Source organism: Homalodisca vitripennis, chromosome 4 (assembly GCF_021130785.1).
Source record: "Homalodisca vitripennis isolate AUS2020 chromosome 4, UT_GWSS_2.1, whole genome shotgun sequence".
NCBI classification, from domain to species: Eukaryota; Metazoa; Arthropoda; class Insecta; order Hemiptera; family Cicadellidae; genus Homalodisca; species Homalodisca vitripennis.
This window is the reverse complement of record NC_060210.1, coordinates 119,576,223-119,600,772: the sequence shown is the minus strand read 5'-3', so window position 1 is coordinate 119,600,772 and position 24,550 is coordinate 119,576,223. Positions and strand designations below refer to the sequence as shown.

General features: G+C 32.4%; 1 protein-coding gene across 1 annotated transcript; it reads right to left on the bottom strand.

Moving 5' to 3' along the window:
• Nucleotides 1-410: 410 nt before the first annotated feature.
• LOC124360028 (serine/threonine-protein phosphatase 6 catalytic subunit) lies at nucleotides 411-24,194 on the bottom strand. The gene is made up of 7 exons (XM_046813276.1): nucleotides 24,034-24,194; nucleotides 23,783-23,878; nucleotides 20,038-20,245; nucleotides 19,627-19,706; nucleotides 14,439-14,544; nucleotides 10,355-10,516; nucleotides 411-5,679 (listed from the first exon to the last, which is right to left on the bottom strand). Exons 1-7 carry the CDS (start codon nucleotides 24,109-24,111, stop codon nucleotides 5,489-5,491), a joined length of 921 nt encoding a protein of 306 aa, XP_046669232.1. The 5' UTR covers nucleotides 24,112-24,194; the 3' UTR covers nucleotides 411-5,488.
• Between the last annotated feature and the right edge of the window lie 356 nt (nucleotides 24,195-24,550).

Sequence of the window (24,550 nt, the reverse complement as noted above, 5' to 3'; positions counted from 1 at the left end):
TTGTCCTAAGATGGCGGGTTGGCGTTCTTCATACTTCCTTATGTTCCACATTCTACTTGGATCTCGTCAAGAAAACATATTGAACCCATCAGCTTGGGCCAATGTTCGCTAAAATTTTGAATTTAGCTACACATTATCACTGAGTGTAACCTGGTTAATCAACACATTTTGTGCAAAAAAAGTGTTCTTAAAGACTTAATAAAATATAAGATTAAAAAATCTAACCTTGATTTTTGTTGTAGAAAATGTCAGTGCTGACAATCAAAGTACTCAGTATGAAATGAGCACATTAAAAGAACACTTTAACATATGTCACTGAAAGGGTTAATTTACAATTAACAATAAGTATCACAAAATCAAGTACATTTTTGAAAGTTTGGTTCTTGGGATTCCCTTAAATAACGACACAATTTGGAAATATGTTATGTATTTGTAGCTTCTACAGAGTTACAGTGTTATGCAGCCTATTTACTACTAAGGACATGATTCAGTTTTACCATGTTGATGAAAAATGTACGTATAGTAGCTATGATAATTTGTCTTATTGCATTTAAAATAAAATGGCATTGCCAGAGATAAGGGATGTCTGGAGATCATAAATTGGAATTTGTATCCCCGTAACTGCTAATCATTTATATTTCAAATCAAGAAAAAATGTTTTTCAAAAATCATATGGAGTTATTTTCACCCTATATTGATAACACATTTTTACAAAATAGATATTCTGGATAGGCTATTCAAAGTTTGAATAATATACAAGTTGTATTCAAAAATTAACAGGAATTTTTAAGTTTTGCAGGTTATAAAAGAATAGATGATATTAAAAGTGCATCGCTGAAAAGCTAAATGCTATACCAAAGACTGAGTTTAAGAAGTGTTTCGAGGATTGGAAGAAGCACTGGCACAAGTGCTTTATGTCTAATGAGGACTATTTTGAAGGTGACATTAATGTAGACGAATAAATAAATATTTTTCTGGAAACAAAAATTCCCGTTACTTTATGAACATACCTTGTATAACTTTGTAATATTTTTATTTAAAAACCATTTGTTTTCTCAGATTATATGAAAAAGCTAATGTACTTCAAATTCAAAATTAATACATGCATTTCTGCATAGAAGTTAGTAATATAATATATAAATTTGTTAACAATCTTTAAAAATCTAGAATTTAGTATTTTAAAGTAAGAAAAAATCTAATTTTTGTAATGTCACATAAGTGTAAAATTTATACATGTTAAGAGCCTAAGGAAGTACACTTGTCAGTTCCAGGAGTAAGAGTTGGCGAAACATTAATTTTTTCACAACAATAGAAATGAAAAAAAAATGTAAAAAATATTGATGGGGATGATCCATTTAGATAATCAACATAGCAAGTAACCAAATAAATAAATTATACTTGGGATGGCCATTAAAACTAAGTTTTGTTCCTAAAGGCTATAATCAAATAATTATTTTTATATTTAAACACGATAAGACTAGTATTATAAATTATTATCTGTAATCATGCCAAAAACCAAACCATGCCCTAAAACGTTTCAGCATCACACTAATATATCACAGTTTACAATATGTTTCCAAGTCCTGGTGTAACACAACCTTGTCTTGTTAGAATATACTGGTGATGGTTTAATATGTAGAGATAAATCTGTGCCAGGGACGTAGCCAGGATGTTGGTTCGGAGGGACCTGAGCCATGTCCCTTGTCTGCATTAAAACAAAATAAATGTTACCACAACATTTATCTCAATGAACACAATTGATAAAAACAACATAAACATAACAATCTAGTATCAATTTTGTTTTCATACTACATATTTACTACTTATGGTATGTAATAAATAATACTCATAAGTGTATACTTGTAAATTTTTAACAATAACAAATTATTTATAAAGAAGCATCCAATTTGTTAGGTGAACATTAAAACTGTCATTTACAATCTACACTATTTTGGTACAATTTTACAAATCTACGAGACTTAATTTTTAAATTTTGTTTTATGAAATTATTAAAATGAAAGACACTGCTTGAACAACATATCACGTATTTTATTTGTATTTAATTTCTAGCTGATATAAACAAATAGGTTAAATTCACAAGAAAGTGTACAATATGTTCATGGTATACATTATACTTATGTGACAATAGTCCACATCTAGAGTTCACAAACACTTGCCTACTCAATGACCCATACTTGGCAAAATACTACATTTTTAACCTTAAGAATATTTTAGGTTTTGCTCTGTTATTTTTACTCAACGCGTTACAGGATATAACCCTCAAATTAACACATTGGGTATGCTGACATCCAGTTAATGCTGCACAAGGCATGTACTGAAACCACAACAGCCAGTGGACTCGCAACATTCTGTATTTAAAACGAATATTTAATAAGTTCTTGTTGCCGTTCGAATCCGTGAGATGTTCTCTAACCTGTTTCATTTGACTTTCTTTCAAGTGGTGGTAATTGTTTTGTAATCTTTGTTTATATCCTATCAGAAAGGAAGATAACTGACATTCTTTTTCTGAAGTTGATAGATTATTAATGGATTGACCTGCTTCAAGCTGCTGTACCACATACAATAAATTTAAATCAAAACGTTCAGTAATTTTAGTTTGTACAGTTTATGACATAATGGTAAGTTTATATAAATACTGAATATAAAATTTCAGTAAAATAGGTTATGTATAACATTTATTGAAGACTGATGATGGTAACACTGCAAATTGTGTGGAGTATACGAGTGCACCAGCCGGCGTAGGTTCATTTAAATTCGCACTTCAGCACCTTCGCATGCTGTTTTCACAATCTGCAAATGGTTGTTTTAAGAATAATTAAAATTTAGAACCTGGAATTGGAGAATAATTCTAAATTTGAAGTAGATGTACAATTATGCCTAATTTGTGCGGTTAACAATTTTTGTCTTTGTTCCCCTTGGTTTCGATGTTTATGTGCCACAAGAATTGCGTTCTAAAGGCTTTAAAATGAGGAATTAAAACGTAGTGTACAATAAAGAAAGTTTATAGAAAAACCGTGAAAGAGAATGGTCATAAAACAAAACCTTAATAGGGCTTCCGGAAATGTCAAGTTAGTGGCTGTAGGAATTTACATTCTTTGTGACAATAGGTTTCTACACTGGGTAGCTATCCAACACAACGTACATGAACACTAGATGTGCACAGCTATTAAATTAAACGACTCCTAAGAGTACCCAACATTAAACCACTCAAATAAATAAATACATTTATGAAATAATCAATCTAAGAGTACAGTCACGGAACATAAATATAGACTTAATGAAATTAAATCTACATGGAATAAATTATAAACTATACATTCTTGAATTATGTTTCTCGCATTCTGCTCACTGATTGTTTTTATGGTGTGTAAGTACACTTAATACATAAGTAATAAAAATATCTTACAACATGGGGTTGTCTAGCAATATCAAAGTTTCTATATATATTTATATAAATAATGTTATTTTATAAATAAAACACAAGTGAAATATAACAAACCAACACATGGAAACTTGAGACTGATGTGTGGAATGGGGGGGAGGGAGAGGGTGCACTCAACAATTAGAACATTGTAGAACTAACATTCCCAGTTCATTACCCTTTAATTCTAGCAAACAATGGAAATGTAGAACTTGGATACATGCAGTCCATTACACCAATTAGAAATTAGTGTAATATGATGTATAAATGTTAAAATTATAACTGCAAAAACCTGTAAGTTTGTTGCTAGAATCTACGGTTTTACGTAGTCTATTCCCAATATAAAGATATAAAAATACCTTAGTGGAATACATTTCACTAATTAAGATTTGCTCAAATCAATCATTCAAATTTTCTTCACAAATTCTGATTTCTAACATTGCACTTTATTACAATTAATTTTACACTACCTGTACTTTTTGAGTATTCATGAATCAATCACAATAACGTGTGTACTTATTTATTGAATTAACATCACTATTGTGATATTTTATTTTAAATTAACTGCAGTTTCACAATTAATATACAGTTGAAGATATTACTGTTTTTAGAACATCAATGAAACTGTAAACAAATAATACGCCTATTGGAGTGGTTGAAAGAGTAAATGTAGAAGTCTTCAATATCTAATAAAAATTAAGCATTACAAAAAACATTGTGCGGTATAAGTTGGTAACAACTTTCTGAAAATAAAGTTCTCTAACAATGCAAAAATAAAAAATTAGCAATACTAGTTGAGGAATGGCATTGCAGTAGATGAGTATTGCAAGAAATATATTAGTACTGAGAGGCCTAGGTGGCTGATTATTAAATCAAGCACTCAAAAATAAAATACTTATTTCTGAATTTGAATTACAAAATTAACTCCGGAGATTTTGTATCTACATTATTCTTATTAATGAAATGTTCTCAGCAAAGAACTATGGTCTCCTTAACCAGAGGAAAATGAACTATTCTCTGAGAACAGTTCTCAGTGATCAGATCAGTGGGATTAACCCTCAATAAAGCATTCTTCTTGCAAGAGTATTATCAATTATAAAAAAAGCTACTATCCAAGAATAGTTTGGTTGGTGATCAGACCAGTTGAGAGATGACTCAGTAAAGAACTGTTTCAGAAAAGATCCTTCCAACAGATGCAGTGCCATAATATTATGTTTTACTGTTGCAACCACTTGTAACGGTTCTTTTGTTACCTTCCAAGAACAAGCTGAATATAATAAAATTATTTTCAAACAGGCTGAATAATAATAACTACAATTATTTTCACCCACACATCTACATTTTCTTTTCTTAAATTCAATTACTGTAAAATTTATAATGTTGCTGAATTAGAAATGCTAGATACAAGGCGGGTATAGTAATAATAGTTCTGGAAATAACGCATTGGTGAACAGTACCTATTCATGTTCAACATTTCAAGTTTGAAATCAAACAAATTTGACAAAGAATAGAATAAATTCCATGGTCATATTAAGATTGATGGTACTTTTCATTGGAGCTCCAACTTTAGACCCACTTTGTAATTTTTTATTTGTTTATGACTATAAAAACTGTTTCTGTGCATGCAGTCTTGTTACAAAATAAATGTGTATGTATGCATAAATGAGTACTTTAGTTTAAAGCTGTGAATTAATAAATTACAAATAAAATAAAACTAAGTAGCAAAATCGATAATTTTTTTTAAAATTTATCATATTTATTCCAATAACTGACTTCGTTAAAACTATTAAAATTGCCAAATTAAACAATAATTTTGATACAACAAATCATATTAATTAGAAATTTAAGCATTACCTTTGTTCAAATTTAAATACTAACAATTTTAACACGTTTAAACTTAATCTTTTTACCCGTAGAACGTTTACAGAATATTACTAAGCCAGTCATGTACAAAGTACATTTAGTATCTTTGCAAAAATATAGAAAATTTCATAAATTATGATACAAGGGACAGAGAACTAGGCACTAAAATCCGGGACAGCGGAATTACAGGAAGTACGGCGTGGTGACACGCGACGGTATGACCCTGTCAGCGTCAGGAACTGCATAGAAGAGCTTGGGCTCCTTGTTCTCCAGGTCTTTGAACTCCAGGATAGAAGCAATGTTGCCACAGCGATAGCAGTAGTTAGGAGCTGACCATACAGTCACTAGCTTGTCGTCAAACATGTATTTGTATCCTATAACAATAGTCTTGTATATATAACATTCAACTAACAAAGGATGTAAAGGCTTAAAGAAGTCATTATAAGCTGGGATTTGTTTATCTGGAATCTCATATTTTACAAACCTTAACCTTTTTAGTACAGCAGGTTTAAGTTTTCTGTACCTATAAAGCTGTCCAGGCTTTATAAAAGTCGATTTATAAGAAAAATTGTACCCTTTAAATTCAAATTTCTCTGTCAATACAATTTAACATGATGATTTTCTACCCAAACAAAAACCACAAATGAAATAATAAATTAACTTGTAATACCAAACTAGTCTACAAAATCATGAAGCTGAAAGGAGATGAGGCCAATTTTACAATCCCCAAGTTATTTGGCAGTTGCCACAACAGTGAACTTTGATTTATTGATTAAACATTAATTCAAGAAGAATCCAAGGAAATTCACAAATAGCGATTTTAAAAAATCAACTACTGTTTACATGAACAGTTTCCAAAATATAAGTTTTTATAATTTAACCCCCAAATCTGTAATACTTATATAAAAATCCAAAAACTAATGAATGCTCTTATGTTTCCTACATATGAACCGCTAACTGCAGAAAGGCATCAAGTCAAAATTAACGGGTTTTCCGTTTTTCCTTCAAAGTTGTTGTTAGGTTTAAGACTCGTCGTTTACAGCAGAAAGGAAACATGTCCCCGCGCATTGCTATTGCAATGGCGACGTCCTCGAATAACCTATTTACTGCAGAAAGGGAACTAGTCCTGGACTTGTTCCCCTTCTGCAGTAACCAGCTGGCTGTCAGCGCTCGCGCGTGGCAGACGCGATAACTAACGTTCAGTCAGCTGAGTCGCGTCAAACAACGATCATAGTGCTTTGTTTTAATTCATACATTATTTAGTGCGGTCTCACTGATTACTTAAATGCCTCCATCATTGAAATAAAATGAGTAGTTCAGAAGAAGAAGGACAGTCGTATAAAAGAAGGAAGGGTGTAAAGAATGAAGAAAAGTACAGAAGAAATGTGATTAAAAAGTCTAAGGTAGAGGGCAAAGAGCATGTAAAACTGGAAAGGCAAAACTGTACCTGCAAAAAATCCAGGCTCCAATGTTTGCAGGTAAATATAGTTTTGTTCAATAGTTTATTTTTGCATACAATGTTTGGTTGATACATCTCTTCACTTCTAGTTTTATTTTAAATTAGCCTAGTGGTCTTGAACGATAACCTAATCATTACATCAAATTGGCCCGACGGTAACATAACCTCAAAATATGGTAGGCCTAGGCCTATTATATTTTTGACACATTCATCATAATATTATACTCTTGTTATTAAGCCTGTTATTGTTTCAGCTGCAAGTCCAACTGCCTTCAAAGCTTTTCGGAGGGAGATATGATAGAAATATTTTCAAAACTACATAATATGACAACCAAAGTAGAACAGGACATTTTCATCCAATCTCTAATGGAAGTTAGTCCTGTTGAAAGAGAAAGATCCAGGCCTGGGTCATCATCTGAAAAGCCGAAAGCTTTTAGTGTAAGCTATTCCATTCTACACAATGGCAAACGCACCAAGGTATGTAAAAATGGATTTATGACAACTTATGGATACACTCCTAAACAGTGTTACCGTTTATCTCATTTGTTGCAAGTAAATGAAATCCCAACTGACAACAGAGGAAAGAACGTTTCAGGAAATGCAATACCCGGGTCTGTCCCTGACTCGATTAAGGGCCCATGTTGAATCATTCCCAACAAAAACCCATCACTATACAGGCAAAGATAAACAGTACTTCTCAGCAAACTTGAATTTGAAAATTATGTATGATATGTTCATAAAAAAAAAACCAAAACTTTCTTACAACAACTTTGGGAAGTGAAAAAAAGGCTCTCATACAAGTTCTTTTGGACTTATTTTAATGAAAACTACCCTGACATTGGTTTTGAGACCGACCAGTTAAAGATGCTTGTGTAACTTGCGAGGAACTAACCTTGAAAATAAAAAGTCCTTTTTTAAACGAGAATGCCAAGCGAGTAGCTGTCGCCGAGTTAATGGTACACAAACGTAGAGCTAAAAAATTTTATGCCTCGTTGCAAGAAACAACGGAAAAGTGCAAAAAATGAGTTGACTAGTGTTGGGATCTGTATTGATTTTATGGCTAACGTATCTCTACCTTGCATTCCTGTACAAGACACCTATTACTTCCGGCAGCTCACTGTTAACGTCTTTTGGTGTGCATAATCTTTCAACAGGTGAATGTACAACTGTTATCTATCACGAGGGTAATGGAGGTAAGGGAGCTAACGAAGTTTGTACAATATTGGACTGGTACATCAAACACAAAATTGATAATGATGTAAAAAAACTTTATTTGTTTGGGGACAACTGTTCAGGACAGAACAAAAACCACACCCTGGTAAGAATGATGATGTATTTATGTGAAATAAAACGGTTTGATGAAGTAAAACTAGTGTTTCCAGTCCGAGGCCACTCGTTTATGCCGAATGATAGAGATTTTTGGGATAGTAAGAAGGAAAATTGGGAAGAGAAGAAAGATACTATGATTTAGCTGAAGTCGAAGCTCTTATTCTTGGTTCATCGAAAATCGCTGGTAAATTCTCTGTCATCAAAAATGAACTTTGACGATTTTATTGACTTCACTGCATGGTGGCCAGAGTTTTACAAAAAGACCAGCTTAAGTGACGATTCCTATGGTAGAGATGTACCGAAAAGACAAAAAAATAACATTTTCAATATCAAAATACAGGGTAATGTCTTTTTCATCTGAGACGCCTCACACGGTGCAGCAGTGTGACATGAACATTACCGGCTTGGCAACGGATTCCTTCAGATTGAGGAATGCAGAGATGCCGATCAGGGCTCCAACAAAAAAAGCCTATGCTACGGTACTTCCGATCAACATTAAAAAAATGGAAGATCTGAAAAAAACAAAAAAAAATACATTCCAGAAAGAAAAATTTGACTTTTGGGACCAAATCATGTCATGGCCTACCACATCAACCGCTGACGATGACTTAAATATTGTAGTGTAAAAATATTTTCTTTGTTATACAACGTGTTCCTAGATATAAGATATTTTTTATCATTAAAATAAATGTATCTAACAAAATGATTTGTATAATGATTTTTCCCCATGATTTGTAAAATTGTAAAATAGTTTACCGCAGAAAGGAAACATGTCCTATGTTAAAAAAAAATTAATAATCAGCTCTTTAAAAATATTTGATTGACTCAATTTCAAAATATGATCTTTTAAAAGGTCAGTCATATAGAATAAAAAATAAAATATTTAAATATATGTATGTACATATGGATTTATAAGGTTTTTTGTCGCTCCTGAAAAGTTGGTTTAATTTGGACTTGATGCCTTTCTGCAGTTAGCGGTTCATATTGTAAAAGGACAATATGCCATTACAAAAAAGATGGAACAGAAGAATACGGCAAAGGACTAAGCAGTAGATGTCCACCTAAGCGCAAAACTAAGTAACAGCAACCCTATTATTCTATCCTTCTACCCCTTCCCCATCCATCACGCTTCTGTCTAAGCTGGTAATATTACTCCCATATGTTACATCACCCGTAGTTATCTAGTTACCCAATTAAATGGCTACTCAGCTAACGTTGCCCCTCACACATTACTAGACTGTGTCCCACAATACACAATTTCTTTTCCTTCAGTTCCAAATATATAAAATTTCATCTTCATGTTTTAGTTTTTATGAATATTTGTACATGAAATCGAAGAACGAAAAGCAATACGTTTCTTAAGAATAAACACAGAGTTTTAGCACAAAATAAGAAATACATAAAAAGGAAAATTGGTTTTTGTTTCCTTTTAACCCTTAAAGCATCATGCAGTTTACTGCCTAACTTTGGATTATTGCTCCAATAATTATCAAAACGTGAAAACTATATTTTATCTTAAGCTTATTTATGCCCTAATTAACAAAAGGAAGATACACTGCAAAACAATATATTTGTATTCTTTTATTTACCTACAGATCTTTTATTCTCTGCACGACATTAACGTACGCATATACACGCTTGCGACATTGAGCAGTACTACCAAACTTATTGCCTGTGAGACAAAACGTGGTCTAGCATCGATTGATAAGCACAATGGCAGTTACGCTGTGTGCACTGTGCACCACATCTCTAAACTACTGAATCATACGTCCCACACACTCTAGCGGACTAACTCAACTCACCGTCACAAAACAAGGCAAACATTTTTTTGTAAGTATAAGCGCTTTCAGCATTTAGAGCACATTCACTCCTAGCATTTACAGTGCTGCTCGGTTTAAGACCAGGGTTTAATATGCTAATTTAATCCTGACTTACAATGCAAAAAATACCATTACTATCTTTTTGATGTTTGTTTAATCCGATTGGTAATGGTAATATAGTGCACAAATACATAAATAATTATACAAAACTAAATATAGCTGAAGAATGTTAATAGTACTGTTCTTTTACATTTTACCACAATATTGTAATGTGTAATTGTAAACAGGATGTACGATTTATATTTTAATACCTCTTGAAAAGTCAGATTTATAATTTTATCTAAGTTTAAAGATTTAAATTAATGAATGATACAAAGACATAATTAGAAAAAAAAGTGTATTAAATAAGCTAATGCTATTAGGTACGTAAGTGATTGATACCTTCATGCACCAGTTGATGTGCTCGGCAGATCAGTTTGAGCCTGTTGATGTCCATGAACTCGTGAGTGACGCGAGCGCCAAACAACCAGCCTGCACCGCGTGGGGAGATGTTCCAAGTCTCCACATCTTCAGGATCTGACCAAACCAGGTCACAGAATGCTCCTGTACAACCAGATCTCCAGTCAGACTTAGTGATCAATAATAAATAAAGTAATAGTACGAATCATTTGAGTCACCATGTTCAGTTACAGATTAGAAAATGGTCCCTTTCTTGAAGCCCTTTATTGAAACAGATGATTTAAAAAGACAAGAAGATTATGGTCTTTTACCATCAGCGAGTTTGAGCAAAAAGGACACAATGTTTTCAAGTACTGAATCTGACCTCTTCTTTAGGATTCAAGGTTAATCTTGCAAGAAAGTAACAGATAAAATTCCAAGTTGACATCAAAAAGATTGTAGCATAAATCAACAAAAATACAGCATATACCCCTGAACCAGAGGTAGAAGAATAAACTAAACTAGCAATTCCTTAACCCTCTAAGTGGCAAGCGACGTCTGAGACGTTCTATTTACGCCGCCGTGACGTGGCAAGCGACGTCTTAGAAGTTGCTTCACATTGCCGCTTATTGCTAGGCAACCGATAATTATTTTTACGCCTAGTTTGCACAGTTGCGTTCACCACTAAATTTCAAATACATTTCATATAGTATCATCAACATCACGATGAAATAATCAATGGTACTAACTGAAATAATCCGGTACTTTGGGATTATACCGACCACACCCAGACATGAATCGTTATTTGACATTTTGCTTCTACTGATTACTAGATTAGCGTAAAACAATATTTCGTCAATATAAAACAGGAATTGTCTTATCGCAAACCCCTCCCCATCCTCAGACAGAGGTCAAAGTCGAGCGGTCTAGTAGATAACGTGATTGCAGAGTCGCGTCGCTTTGTTGTACTTCCGTGTTTTACCTCTACATTTCTCCAAATACTAAAATTCAACAAAAACAAACATTACCAAACTAAAACTAAACTCTTTATTGAAAAAAACACTCAAAACATGTTTTTATTCTTGATCACATTCCGCCACCCAAAATGGTGCTGCCCCGCGTTGATGTCAACGAAAGAAAAACATTCCTCGAGATAGTACCTATCAGTAAAATATCAAATTCTAGAGGGGCTGATCAGAAATATAAATTGAATTGTGATGGAAAGGCAATTATGTACCGTGCAAATCATGTGATGCCGCTCGGCCTGCCGTAATCGGGATTCTCGAGAAAGATAAGATAACAGAGACAACAATACCGATTACAATACCTGGAAATGCTTGTAAGTTTTTAATTTTGTAATTAAAGAGTTGTTTTTTTGTTCTATCAGGTTTGTTTCTATAAATTTATATTTTTGTGTTCTTCATACTGGTGTGGTCGGTATAATCCTAAGTTTTCTCCCGCGGTCTGTTTTTTTACTGAGGGAAAGGGAGGAAAAGGCAAGCAACTTCTAGCGATTCTGACTAAAAAAAGTGTTTTTTCTAGATTCAGTTTTTCCCATATAACTTTTACAGTGTTGTAAATAGAAAAATATTATTGAAGGTTTTTTGTTTAGAATTAAATTGTGAATAAAGGTTGCATTTAACATAATCTCCTAGGAATGACATTTTTAAAGTTACAGAACGTAAAAATGAAAAGTTTGGTGGAGAAAAAAACGTTTTTTGAACATTTGTGTGGATATCATAAAAAAAAAGGTTAAGGTATGTAAAAAATAACTATACTATGTTATTCTGTAGTTTATTACGAAAAAATTGATATATAACAAGCATTGCTCATATTAGAATTTGCATTTTATTTTTAAATTATAAGATAGTCTTGCTTGACTCTGAAAAATAGCCCGCCATTCCAGCAACATATTACCGCCACTTAGAGGGTTAATAGCTCATCCCAAATGGCTCAGTGGCATGGCAGAGGGCTCAAGACAGCATTGTTTGGTGGAGAGTGATGCCTCCAGTCTACTGATAACTCCAATGATCTAAAGATGGATGTCAAAATTTTATTGGCTGAGATTTCTCAACATTTTTTAAATTTGATTACATTTTCTAGTTTTATTTTTATTGGTACCTAAAGTGGCCTCACTTCAACAAAAGGTTAATTTAGCAGCTGGTCACTGCTTTGTAGGAAGCCTCAAGTAATTTCCATGTAAAAAATTTTCTTTTGAATATAGTATTTTCGCTTCAACCTACTTCGTGGTGATACTATTTACTTCCTCGTTCTGTATTTGTGTTCTGGAACTCTCACATTTTGAGTTTTCTTTTCTTGACCATGAATTTACAATTATTGTAAAATTGTAAGATGTTATGCTGTTCACATTTTTATATTATTTCTATGTGCAATTTTTTTGTTTGGTTTTTACAAGACTTTGGATAAAGGTGTTATGTTCTATATGTGGTTATATGGTATACTTTATGTCAACTCTTAATTTTTTCCAATAATCCTGGTACGCAAGGGGATTGATGGACATTTTTCAAACTACATGAACATTTGCATCAACACGTAATGCCAAATGCATGCAAAAATATTTAAGATGGCAGTGCATCCAGGACTGTATCATTCATAAATAAATCAATATATTAGTTTGAACCGAGTACTTAAAAATAAAAACTTAAGAAATGAGTAGCAAGACAATACTAAAATTATTAGATGAAATATACTCTTGTCAGAAGATTTTGAAATTTTTCTCACATGGTTGGAGGCACAACCTCCCTGAAGTCCTGTCTGAAAGTACCAAAATTCAAGACACTAGCTGTTCAAGAAAATGAAAAGTAAACATCCTTTTTCAAGGGCTTGTGCAAACAGCTGTCATTATATTCGTTAACATACATGCACATTCTCTGTGAAAATTCCTACAGATGTCATAATGTGAACAATCTTCCTCTGCTTAAAATACAATTATTATAATTTACGTATTACATTTTTTATTGAATGATTCATCGTACTTTTAATCTTTCTTTATCATATTTATTCTTACTAATTTCTATCTAATCTAAAGTGGTATATCTGAAACACACATAACTATTCCATTAACTTATAATCGAAATTTCTAAAATATTAAATTTACAGAATGTGCAGGAATGTGTGTAGGACTATTTTACTCTTGACAGGATGCACTAACATCAACCACACACATACACACAAAAAGGTATAAAATACATTAAATGTTTTGAAAAATTAAAATGAAAATGATAGGCCTAATAAAGTTATATGTTCTTTCAATGGGTTTTTCACAATGATGACTAATCAGTATGTAAGTTAACTGAGATTTCTACACTTAATTAAATTAGGTAGTTTTTGTACACTATTTAAATTTTATTAAATAACAGATCATGTTAAATTATTACTTTTATTGTATAATGTTTAGTTATATTTTACCACCAATATGTACATATTGTATTCTTGAGTAAACATAATTTGACTAATTACTATTTGTTGATTAAAAAGGTGTGAGTTGGAAATTAGTTTATGTCTTAAATATTTTAACACTCTGAACAGAATCTCACAAAACTTTTGTCCATTACCAAAAGGTCTAAAAAACCATACAAACTTGCAAATTACAGAAATACATTTATTTTATTACATCGGTTATTCTACTATAAATTCTTATTAAAGCAGTTAGGCTAATTATTACAGTGCAGTATAGTGTAATACCACTAAACAAAAATTACAGGTAATCCAGACAGCAAAGCGACAAAATAAATCACATCAATCTCGTGAGTGGAGCCAAAGTTAATTATTTTTCTTTTACACATCTGACTTGACTATCAAGCTCCAGAATCACATTAACCAGCTCATTTTAATAGAGGAATTAAATTCTACTGCTTTATATTAACTTTTTTATATTCAAAATATTGTTGACAATATTACACATGTCGATTGACTAAATGACAGCTGTCAAGAAGTCAACATTAAGTTGGTGAGTGCAGAGGACATATAAGTTTACAAAAGTGACAAGTGAGGAAACAGTAGCACAGAGAATTACAAAACTAACAAAATACAGTAGTCTATGATGTGTTCAGGGACAGTAGTTTACCTTTGTAAGGAATTTCTTGATTTCTGTCAATAATCCGGATCTCATCCAAAGTTTTGATGTCTGGGGAAAGGCCTCCATGCACACACAAGACCTGCTCATCTATCAGCTGAAAAATTAAGTTAATTAGTTCTACAGATTTCTCACCTTAGCCCACACATAGCAGATAACAGAGAGACAGACCAGGATTGCGTTTCTTGCTTGCACAAGCTTGCAAGCCCTGTAATCTGCTTGTTTCTGAAACCTACATGTAGTCATGGAAGGCCCAATATGCATTTAAGCCAACTTATGGTTTCAGTCAAGGCCTACATCCTTGAATTTAGTCATCTCCTACAAGGACCTCGTGTCTTATTGTTATTGTATGATTTTACTTAAACTGAGTAAAATACTATCAACTGGAATTTTGACAAAGAGAGAAACCACCTCTGAGGTTATGCAAAGTTTGCCAAATGCATAATACTTATTTTAGGTCTAATTAATCATAAGTGATTTTAGATTTTTAACTCACTAACCACCAAGTTGTGAAAATTCGGTGACAAGAGTAAAGAAATATACAAAAGTAACAGAACTTTAATATTAAATAATGACAGTGTTGAAGAAAGCAGCTCAAAATGTTATCTAAATATATATATAAAAAAATTTGATTCATTTGACATTAGTAATTTTTACTACTGGATAGTGTTTCTATGACAAGTTTATACATCAGGTACACAGTTTTCGTTTTTTTTTTATACAAACAATTTTTACCTTTAGTTTTAATAAAAGTTACTGACGAAGTTCTTTATTATGAGACTGCAATCTACAGATTATGAAGAACATAATCAAGTGGCTTAAAGAATTCAAGAAAACATTACTAATTCAACTTTTATTAATTTATGTTTTAGTTTATTTTAATTGTTTTGTATAGTAGCATTATTGCATGACGCCAATTATGTTCCTGGTGAATATGAAAATAACGTTATTTGACTATTGTCTATTCATTAACCCTTTTACTGCCGACGCGCGCAATTGCGCACGTTGCGATTTGTTCGAAAACTGCCGACGTGCTTATTTGCGCACGCTGCCGTTTGTGCGAAAATCGCCGACGTGCGCTATAAAAGCCGTCTCGTATTTGTTTTATACTGGTTTTCAATGTTGTCCAAATGCATCTAAATTCAGCTGTGTTATTCATTACTATATGGACAACATACAGAAAACAGGTTTTATAATCTATGGAAGCCATATTTGTTACTGAACGTCTTTGGTTATAACTCGAGTTTGGTTTGATGAGGTTATGGTTGATCTCGTTAGTCGTGAGTTCCGCTTGTGTTGTTTCGTGCTTTACACTTTATTTGACATTTATATTTGTAAATCTAGTGCTTGTAGTAAACAAAGTACAAGTACTGGAGGGAAGAAGAAGAGAACCAGGACTGTCTGCAAAAACTGCAAAAAAGGTGTTCATCCTACATGTTTTGGGGAACACAAGTGCTAATCAGCAGGCCTATGAACCTAAAAATGTATATATATTTTTGTAAATATTGATCAAAGTGCCTTTTAACTTTAATTTTCTATTATATATTATATTTTCATATCAATGGACAGTGATTTATGTATTATAAAGTGATTTATGTATTATAAAGTGATATAGTGTTATCAATAAGTGTTATCTTGGTTCGAGGATATTGCACCAATTTCAAAAATCATCACAGCTTCAGTATTTTTCAAGGTATGTTCCTAAAACTTTTTGGGAATGTTTATATATAATTACTATACAATAAAAAATTAAAATTGTGGTGGTGGTTTAATATTTAAATATAGTTGTTAAAGTGCAAACTCAAAAAATAATTTTTATTTATTTAAAATTTTTGTTTCATGACATAATATATATATTTTTTAATGACAGAAAATGTTTAAATTATTTTTTGTAGCAAATTACAACTTATAAGGAAAAAAAACAAGATAAAGTTTATCAATTTATGATAAAAATAATGAATCCATGATTTTTAAAAAAATCATTACATTTTAGTCAATTTCAGCCCGGCATTTTTAGCAAGTCAGTAAAATTAAAGTCTGGCATTTTTCAACAAACTAAAAAAAAAGTGTCCGGCAGTAAAAGGGTTAAAAGTTATCAATTTTAACACTTTGTACCCGGCACCCGAGTATAGCTCGGGTCGTGTTATTTAATTGTATTGTTTAGCTCATTCAGCATATTTTTGGATTCAAACATTTTGATTATGTTCATTGGTTGTCTAAGTTCGTATTTGTTGGTTTTGAGATCCCAGGGTCACGTTTTAGTAATGAAATATGTATATTTTTCGTCATACTACAAGCGAGTCTGGACAGCTGAACGTAGGTGCCGCAGCTGATTGTCAGTACTGTCAGTTTGCTTTATAGTGTTTCACGTTGTGTGTTGTTGTGAGTCCTAGTGATGTAAGTTTTCCACAAATCTTCCCGACAAATACTAAAACAAGGGTTATTATAATATATTCTAAATGTGAATTTAACTGTTTGTAAATAATCAGAACTTTAGTTTCTTACTGAATGAAGTAAAGGCAAATGCAAACAATGTGAGGTTATCTGTGTGTTTTGTTTTGTATTTACACTCGTTTCGTTCTTTCTTCTCGACTTTCCATTAATTTTCTTTTACATTCTTTACTTATTATTTTTGAGTTTAAATAATATGGATGATGAAATCAAAAGTGATGCAATTCGTGATCTTTTGATTGACTCCGAGTCGGAAAGTGATGATGATTTTGATACACACCTCGGACCTAATATTGATTTTATGAACGATCTAAACGAAAATGTGCGAGATCCTGTATTTGATTCAGACTCTGTGGGTGAGTTGGATGATGTTGGAAATGATCATGACTATTTAGAAGATCCTACAACAATTTTATCTGAAGATGAAGACAATCCTGACATAGGTCTACACCCAGGCACTCAGCCTTCCACTAACATCGGTAGGTCTCACTCAGGTAGTTATATTAGGCCAAATCCTAAACGAAGGAGATCAGAGAAACCTACAGATAATGAATTAGGTTGGTCAGAATCAGATAATCAACCTCCATTGCCTGTTTTTGATGAAATCAGTGGCATAAAAGCTAATATTAGTAAAATTTCAACTCCAATCGAAGTTTTTTCCTTATTCTATCATAAAAACCTTCAAAACTGAAACAAACAAGTATGCCAAGTCAATTACTGACAAACTAAGAAGATCTGACAAACTAAAAAAAAAAAAACAGTATTTGGGGACATTGAACAACAGTCAAACTTCACAAAATATATTTGTTTTTCTCAATAATTCTGCTTATGTGTGTAGTAAAAAAATTCAGATTGACAGATTATTGGTCTACCGATAAATCCATTGGAGGTTCTTATGCACCTTCACTTATGGCTTGTGACCGCTTTTTGGCAATCTTAGCTAATTTCTATATTAGCGATAACAGCATCACTGTACCTTACAAGCAACCTGCCACAACCCTCTTCATAAGTTGAGACCTTATATCAACCTGCTTAGTGCATTTCCAGCTTCATACTACCCTCATGAAAATCTCACTGTGGATGAAGGATAATGTGGTTTTCGAGGAAGAGTGTGCTTCAGAGTTTACAACAAGAACAAACCAGACAAATATGGGCAAAAAATATACATTCTCTGTGATTCACTGACTGACTATGTTTTGAAAATGGAAGTGTACACTGGAAAAACTGAGGATTGCTCTATTATCAGTCCCTTTCAAAGAATACTTGGAGACTACTTGGGTAAAGGCCACACTGTGTTTATGGACTGTTTTTACAGTTCACCTGCCGTATTTGATTTTTTATGGGCCAACAACACTAAGGTTGTAGGAACATGTAGCAGAGCACAAAAGAGATGCCACAAACCGTTGTTAGAAAAAAATTGAAGACAAATGAAACAGCTTTTATGAGAAGAGATCATCTGTTGTGCCTAAAATGGAAGGACAAAAGAGATGTGTTGGCTCTTTCTTCTGTGCATAAAATGACGTATTCCGATGTAGTCCGCTCTAAGGTAGGCTTGATTACAAAGTTAAAACCTGATGTTATAATTCATTATAACAAAAATAAAACTGGTGTAAACCGATCAGATCAAATTATTTCCTACTAGCCATTCAAGACAAAGTAAATGAAGTGGTGGAAAAAATTATTCTTCCACCTGTTCATGACAGCAATTGCCAATGCTTTTGTGCTTTACCGTGAATCGAGGCCACAAAATCTGAGGAAGAAATGCCACCTTTATAGTTTTATCAAAGCTGTTGGTAAATCTCATGGTGAAAAAGGAGGGATGCTTGCTGGAGCTGGTGATGGCGCTTCTCCAAGTTTGCTTTCTAATCGACTGACCGGTAAGACTAATAATTTTGTATGTATGACATATATATATATATTTAATAAAATATTTATATAAAACAAATATTTCTGTTGTACTAAATTACTATTACTTCACAACTTTAGGGTTTTACAACTAGACACTTCTTGGACGAGATACCACCTACAGAGAAAAAGGACCCACCTACACGAGTATGCAAAGTATGCTCGGAAAAAAACAAGGAAGCAACTGGCAAAGCTGGAAGGAAGGAAACATCCTGGTAGTGCCCAGACTGTACAGTGCCACTTTGTGTACCAGTGTGCTTTAAAAATTACCACACTAAGGCCAGCTAATTGAACTAACAAGCTATGTAGAAAAAAATTTGTAGTGTTTTCATAACATTCAAAATTATGTAATCATTTTATTTTGAAAATAAACTTTATATTTGTATACATTTAAAAAATATGATTGATTGATTTAAAACTAAATATAGTATGAGTTTTTAACATAATTACTGTAATAACACAGTTTTTAAAAGCATCATAAAACCCCAGGGAGCCACGCCGAGACATGTTTTAAGGGCCCAGGGTACAAAGTGTTAATAATAAAAGTTATCTAGTAACAAGCAATACATGCTTATGAATTTTGTTTTCGCATTAAATGAAAGAGGTTCAATTTTAACGTAAGATCACTGCAATAATGCACTTACAATATTTTATTTGACAAAATCAATAACTTACTAAACTGCGACTATTTATTTTATAAAATAATTCCACGTGTAAAAATGTACAATTATTTAAATCAAAACTCCACTTCATCAATGATCTTTGTCTTGCTACCATCTCTGATATAAACATAATAGTTTTGTAATTTAGAAAAATTACTTACCGCTGCAATGGTGAGGAGGTCAAATACTCTACAGCAATACCTCCAGGCATTTGCATTGCCATATTTTGTTTGGCATTCATCTGTGGAAAAAATTACATACTGTACTTTTCAATTATCCCAAAAAGTGTTATCAAGGAGAAATAACTAACTAAACATAAATTCTTAAAGTACAGAAAATGTAGAGGCAAGAATGAAGAAACCTAACAGAAAATTCCCAATTTTGGGATGTTAGATTTTCAGTTCATAACTATCACATGAATGATTATTTAAATATGTATTTTCTCAATGTGAAACTCCATAAGCTCCCTATCTCTATTATTACGGAAAATATAACAAAGTGCTAAGCAAAGAAGGCCTTAAAATTATATTAATGTATATGATATCACAACAAGATGTGTGTATGTACCATACCATAAAAGCCATAGACTTGTGTAATCTGACGAGACTCATGATTTCCTCGGAGAAGAGTGATCCTGTCCGGCCACCGAGCCTTGAGTGTTAACAATCTCGTGAGAGTCTCCAGGCTGTAGTAGCCACGGTCCACAAAGTCCCCCATGAAGATGTAGTTTGTGTCGGGAACCTGGCCTCCATTTCTGAACAGTTCTTCCAAGTCATAAAACTGCAACAGCCATTTAGCTCATCCAGCATTACTCTGATTACTCACAATCATGTCACCAGTGCAGTTTTTATTTCGATGAGTTAATTTTATTACTTTACTAATAGTTTTTTAGACAAATAATTTTATTAATTACATAACTTTGGAAAGGATCTAAAGAATTCAAAGATATACACATAAGAACAAGTAACTAAATTAAAACAAAAATGTTGTTCTAAATTCCTTATATTGTCATTTATTAAAAAAAAAATGAAAATATACTTTTAAAGCTCTGACTTACACATATGGTTTTACCATCTCAGGCTAACCAAGGTCTAAAATATTAAAAAGTCGGAAAATAAGAGTTAAAACTGTTACTGCCAAAGCCACCATATCTTTAAATACCATCCTAATACTAATACTTTAATCTGCAACCAGTACTTCTGTAACTTTTCCTCTAGTTGAAGAACAATTTTCCATTTCGGAAACAAAGGAAAAAAAGACAACTCTACAATATTAATGTACATAAACAAAGTTCTTGTCAAAAGAAAGTACACAATAAAATATAATCCACAGAAATCACTAAAACCTCAGTTACTCAAAAAGAGGTGTGTAATGGCTAACTGGGTGTAAATCAAACATAAACACACCTTTACCCAAACTACTCAAAAAAGAAACTTGATTGTTTTTTAATCCATCCTTACTTTTGTCATATTTAACCCTACAGATTACATTCAAATTCACTACATGTTTTCAAATAACCCAAAACCAAAATATCGTTATGAAAACAAATCATTCAGCCCAGTTGTTACTGAAACAATAGTATCCTGGTAATAGGTTACCACTGAATTACCTGTTAATGACACTAATACTGCAGATCTGTAATGGTAGCAGATGCAGTGGTTTTATATATATATATATATATATATATATATATATATATTATATATATATATTTGTGTCAGACATGCTTCAAAATAGTGAAAAAATAAGTAAATGTTAGAATCTTTTGTTTGTTATATTTTATAAATATATATCCTAGATTTTTTATTCACGTTATTACTTTTTATACTGTAATTTGAAATACAACGTAGGTAATTACAATATAGCGTAATTTGGTATAAGTAGTTGTAGCGAGGATTCTTTTACTCATGAATACAGATGATTCAATATTATCGATCACTCGTTGGATTACCGCCATTAAAAGCCTGACTTGAAAAATTGGTTTTCATTTTTAAATAATCAGTATAGTACTTTTTAAGTATTGTTTTAAATTTAGAAAATGCATTTTTAATTTATAGAAACTAAAATTGAATTATCTTAAGAAAAATACCTAGCCTAAAAGAAACCTAGGCGAGAATTTAATAAGTGGCCTACACTCATTCGATCGTCACTATCCAACAATTTGGTATATTACCCAACTTAGATATTATATAATCGTACAGTAAGAATTACATATACAACATTAACATATAACATATTATACATTAACAACATGAATAAGCCATTACAGCAAAAAAAAAAAAAAAAACCTGAACAATAGCATTACAACAAAAAACGGTACTTTGGGATTATACCGACCACACCCAGACATGAATCGTTATTTGACATTTTGCTTCTACTGATTACTAGATTAGTGTAAAACAATATTTCGTCAATATAAAACAGGAATTGTCTTATCGCAAACCCCTCCCCATCCTCAGACAGAGGTCAAAGTCGAGCGGTATAGTAGATAACGTGATTGCAGAGTCTCGTCGCTTTGTTGTAGGCCTACTTCCGTGTTTTACCTTCCAAACACAAAAATTCAACAAAAACAAACATTACCAAACTAAAACTAAACTCTTTATTGAAAAAAAACACTCAAAACTTGTTTTTATTCTTGATCACATTCCGCCACCCAAAATGCGAGTGCCTCCGGCCATCAGCGCGGGCTTCGACAGCACCTTCGGTGCTGCCCCGCGCTGATGTCAACGAAAGAAAAACATCCCTCCCGATAGTACCTATCAGTAAAATATCAAATTCTAGAGGGGCTGATCAGATATAAATTGAATTGTAATGGAAAGGCAATTATGTACCGTGCAAATCATGTGATGCCGCGCGCGGCCTGCCGTAATCGGGATTCTCGAGAAAGATAAGATAACAGCGACAACAATACCGATCACAATACCTGGAAATGCTTGTAATTTTGTAATTATAGAGTTGTTTTTTCGTTCTGTCATGTTTGTTTCTATAAATTTATATTTTTGTGTTCTTCATACTGGTGTGGTCGGTATAATCCCAAAGTACCCAAAAAACCAACTTTAACCTGGACCACATGTTAGAGATACTTTACAATATTTATAGCTGGCCCGGAAAGCTGTGAGCAACCACTTTTGTGAAATGGAGGAAGGGATTCTTACATGATAGGCGCACTTCTATGAGGTACAAACAATTACAAAGATAGTCTGCTACACAGTCTGGAGGTAATCCACTCCTCAACTTCTATGACCGCTTACCAAGAACTTTCAAACTTATATTTATCACCATTTTGGAAATCTCCAAAAAATATATATTACTCACGGGTTATTGTTTCCATTAAACGTTATTATAATTTACCAATACGTTGAAGTCATATGTTAAGTTAAACAAACTGTAATATCAAATTATTAATTTTATAGAAACAATTAATACATTCGATAAAAACAACCAAATAACGAGTGTAGGCCGCTTATTAAAGTCAATCCCAAACCTAAAATTCAATATTAAAAAACAACTCAAATGATGCCCCACTAAACTCCATCTTCTCTAACGGGTAGGGTACGATAAGCTGACCCGGTTTTTTATATCGAAGAATGTAATCATCAATATCTAATATTTACATCTCAAATCCTAGACTATCAATCAATATAAAAGTATCTTTAGTCCGCAATAACAAACATATGTTTTAAATTAAAATGTGAATTTAATATTAACGGTGCTCAAACAAATTATTATAACCAAAATTAGGAAAACTGAAGACGACCATATTTGCTCCTCTCACAGTTAGATTTGTTTCTTTCCCACAAATTTCACATAATGGGTTTTTCTGTACGAGTCCTGCATGTTGAAGCCACGAAAAACATTTCTTATCATCTTTCAAAGCAATGTCATGTAGTTTATTAAAATTGACTGCCATTTTTTATAATCAAATGTTACTTATGTAAAATTGAAATATTACCCTACGTGTATTATTTGAAAGTGTTTACAGCTGTTGATATAGAATATTTAAGTTGATTGTTCAAAATAATTAATTAGTATCGATTGATTATATCGATAGTTATGATTAAGTAATAACGTTTGCCAATTTCGATATAAAAAACAGGGTCCGCTTATCGTACCCTACCCCTCTAAACTTACCGTTTGTCACAGATTCCTGGTTCTATCATTGATAGCTATTTACACTGTCATTATTAAATCTTACAAACTTACATACACTCCAAATTAAAACTAATAATGTACAGATAGTGCACTGTTATCAGTGATACTTTATAAAGTTAAACTACACTTTTATGCTAGGCTACTAGTCTAAATCTAAATACTGACCTGACCATGAATATCACCACAAACAGTGACTGGTGTTGATACAGGTTGAATATTTGATTCCTCCAAAAGCAAGTCACAAACAATATCACAAAGTTGCTGAAACAATAGAAGTAAATATTGAAAATAAAACTAGAATATTTTCAAACCAAAGTAAGGTTAGGGAATGAGCTTGCCCATTTTAACCTGGAAGACTGTTTGATAATATAGATATCATACAATAGATTTCATGAAAATATCAAATAAAAACTTACCTTTAAATCATTTTCCGGTAAATATTTACATTGTTTGGCAATTTCTATCCATTTGTCTACATCAGAACAATCAGACATCGTAAATTTCTCAAGTCAGAGTCAGTGTCAGATATCAACGAACACAATACAGTGCAGCAAACTATCACAGATTATAAATGAGGAGAAGACAAGCTAAGCATTAATATATATCAGGGTAGCCATCATCTCAAATTCTTACTGTCCTAAAAACTCAAACATTTCTCAAAATTTTCCTTAATATTGGGTAGGTAAAAATGGTTGTTCAGTCATCTTTATTTTAGTATTTTCATTTTTACCTCCTGAGTCCTGACACCGAATATTGAAAAAAGTGAAACGGTTAATAATTTACCAACTACTACTTTAAGAAAATACTACATCAGTTGAGAGACTGACCGACAGAAGTGGCAACTTCTTACGGGCTGTGAATATATATCTTGAAAAAGTACGTTTGATAATTATTAAATGGTTATATTTTAAAATGAAATGAGAGACTAATTTT

Bases quoted from the DNA above. Each gene is read 5' to 3' on its own strand.
- LOC124360028 (XM_046813276.1), bottom strand. From the start codon at position 24,111: ATGTCTGATTGTTCTGATGTAGACAAATGGATAGAAATTGCCAAACAA. The intron at 23,879-24,033 runs GTAAGTTTTTAT...CTATTGTTTCAG, and splicing joins TACCGGAAAATGATTTAAAG to CAACTTTGTGATATTGTTTG. The intron at 20,246-23,782 runs GTCAGTATTTAG...TGGCTGTTGCAG, and splicing joins GTGGTGATATTCATGGTCAG to TTTTATGACTTGGAAGAACT.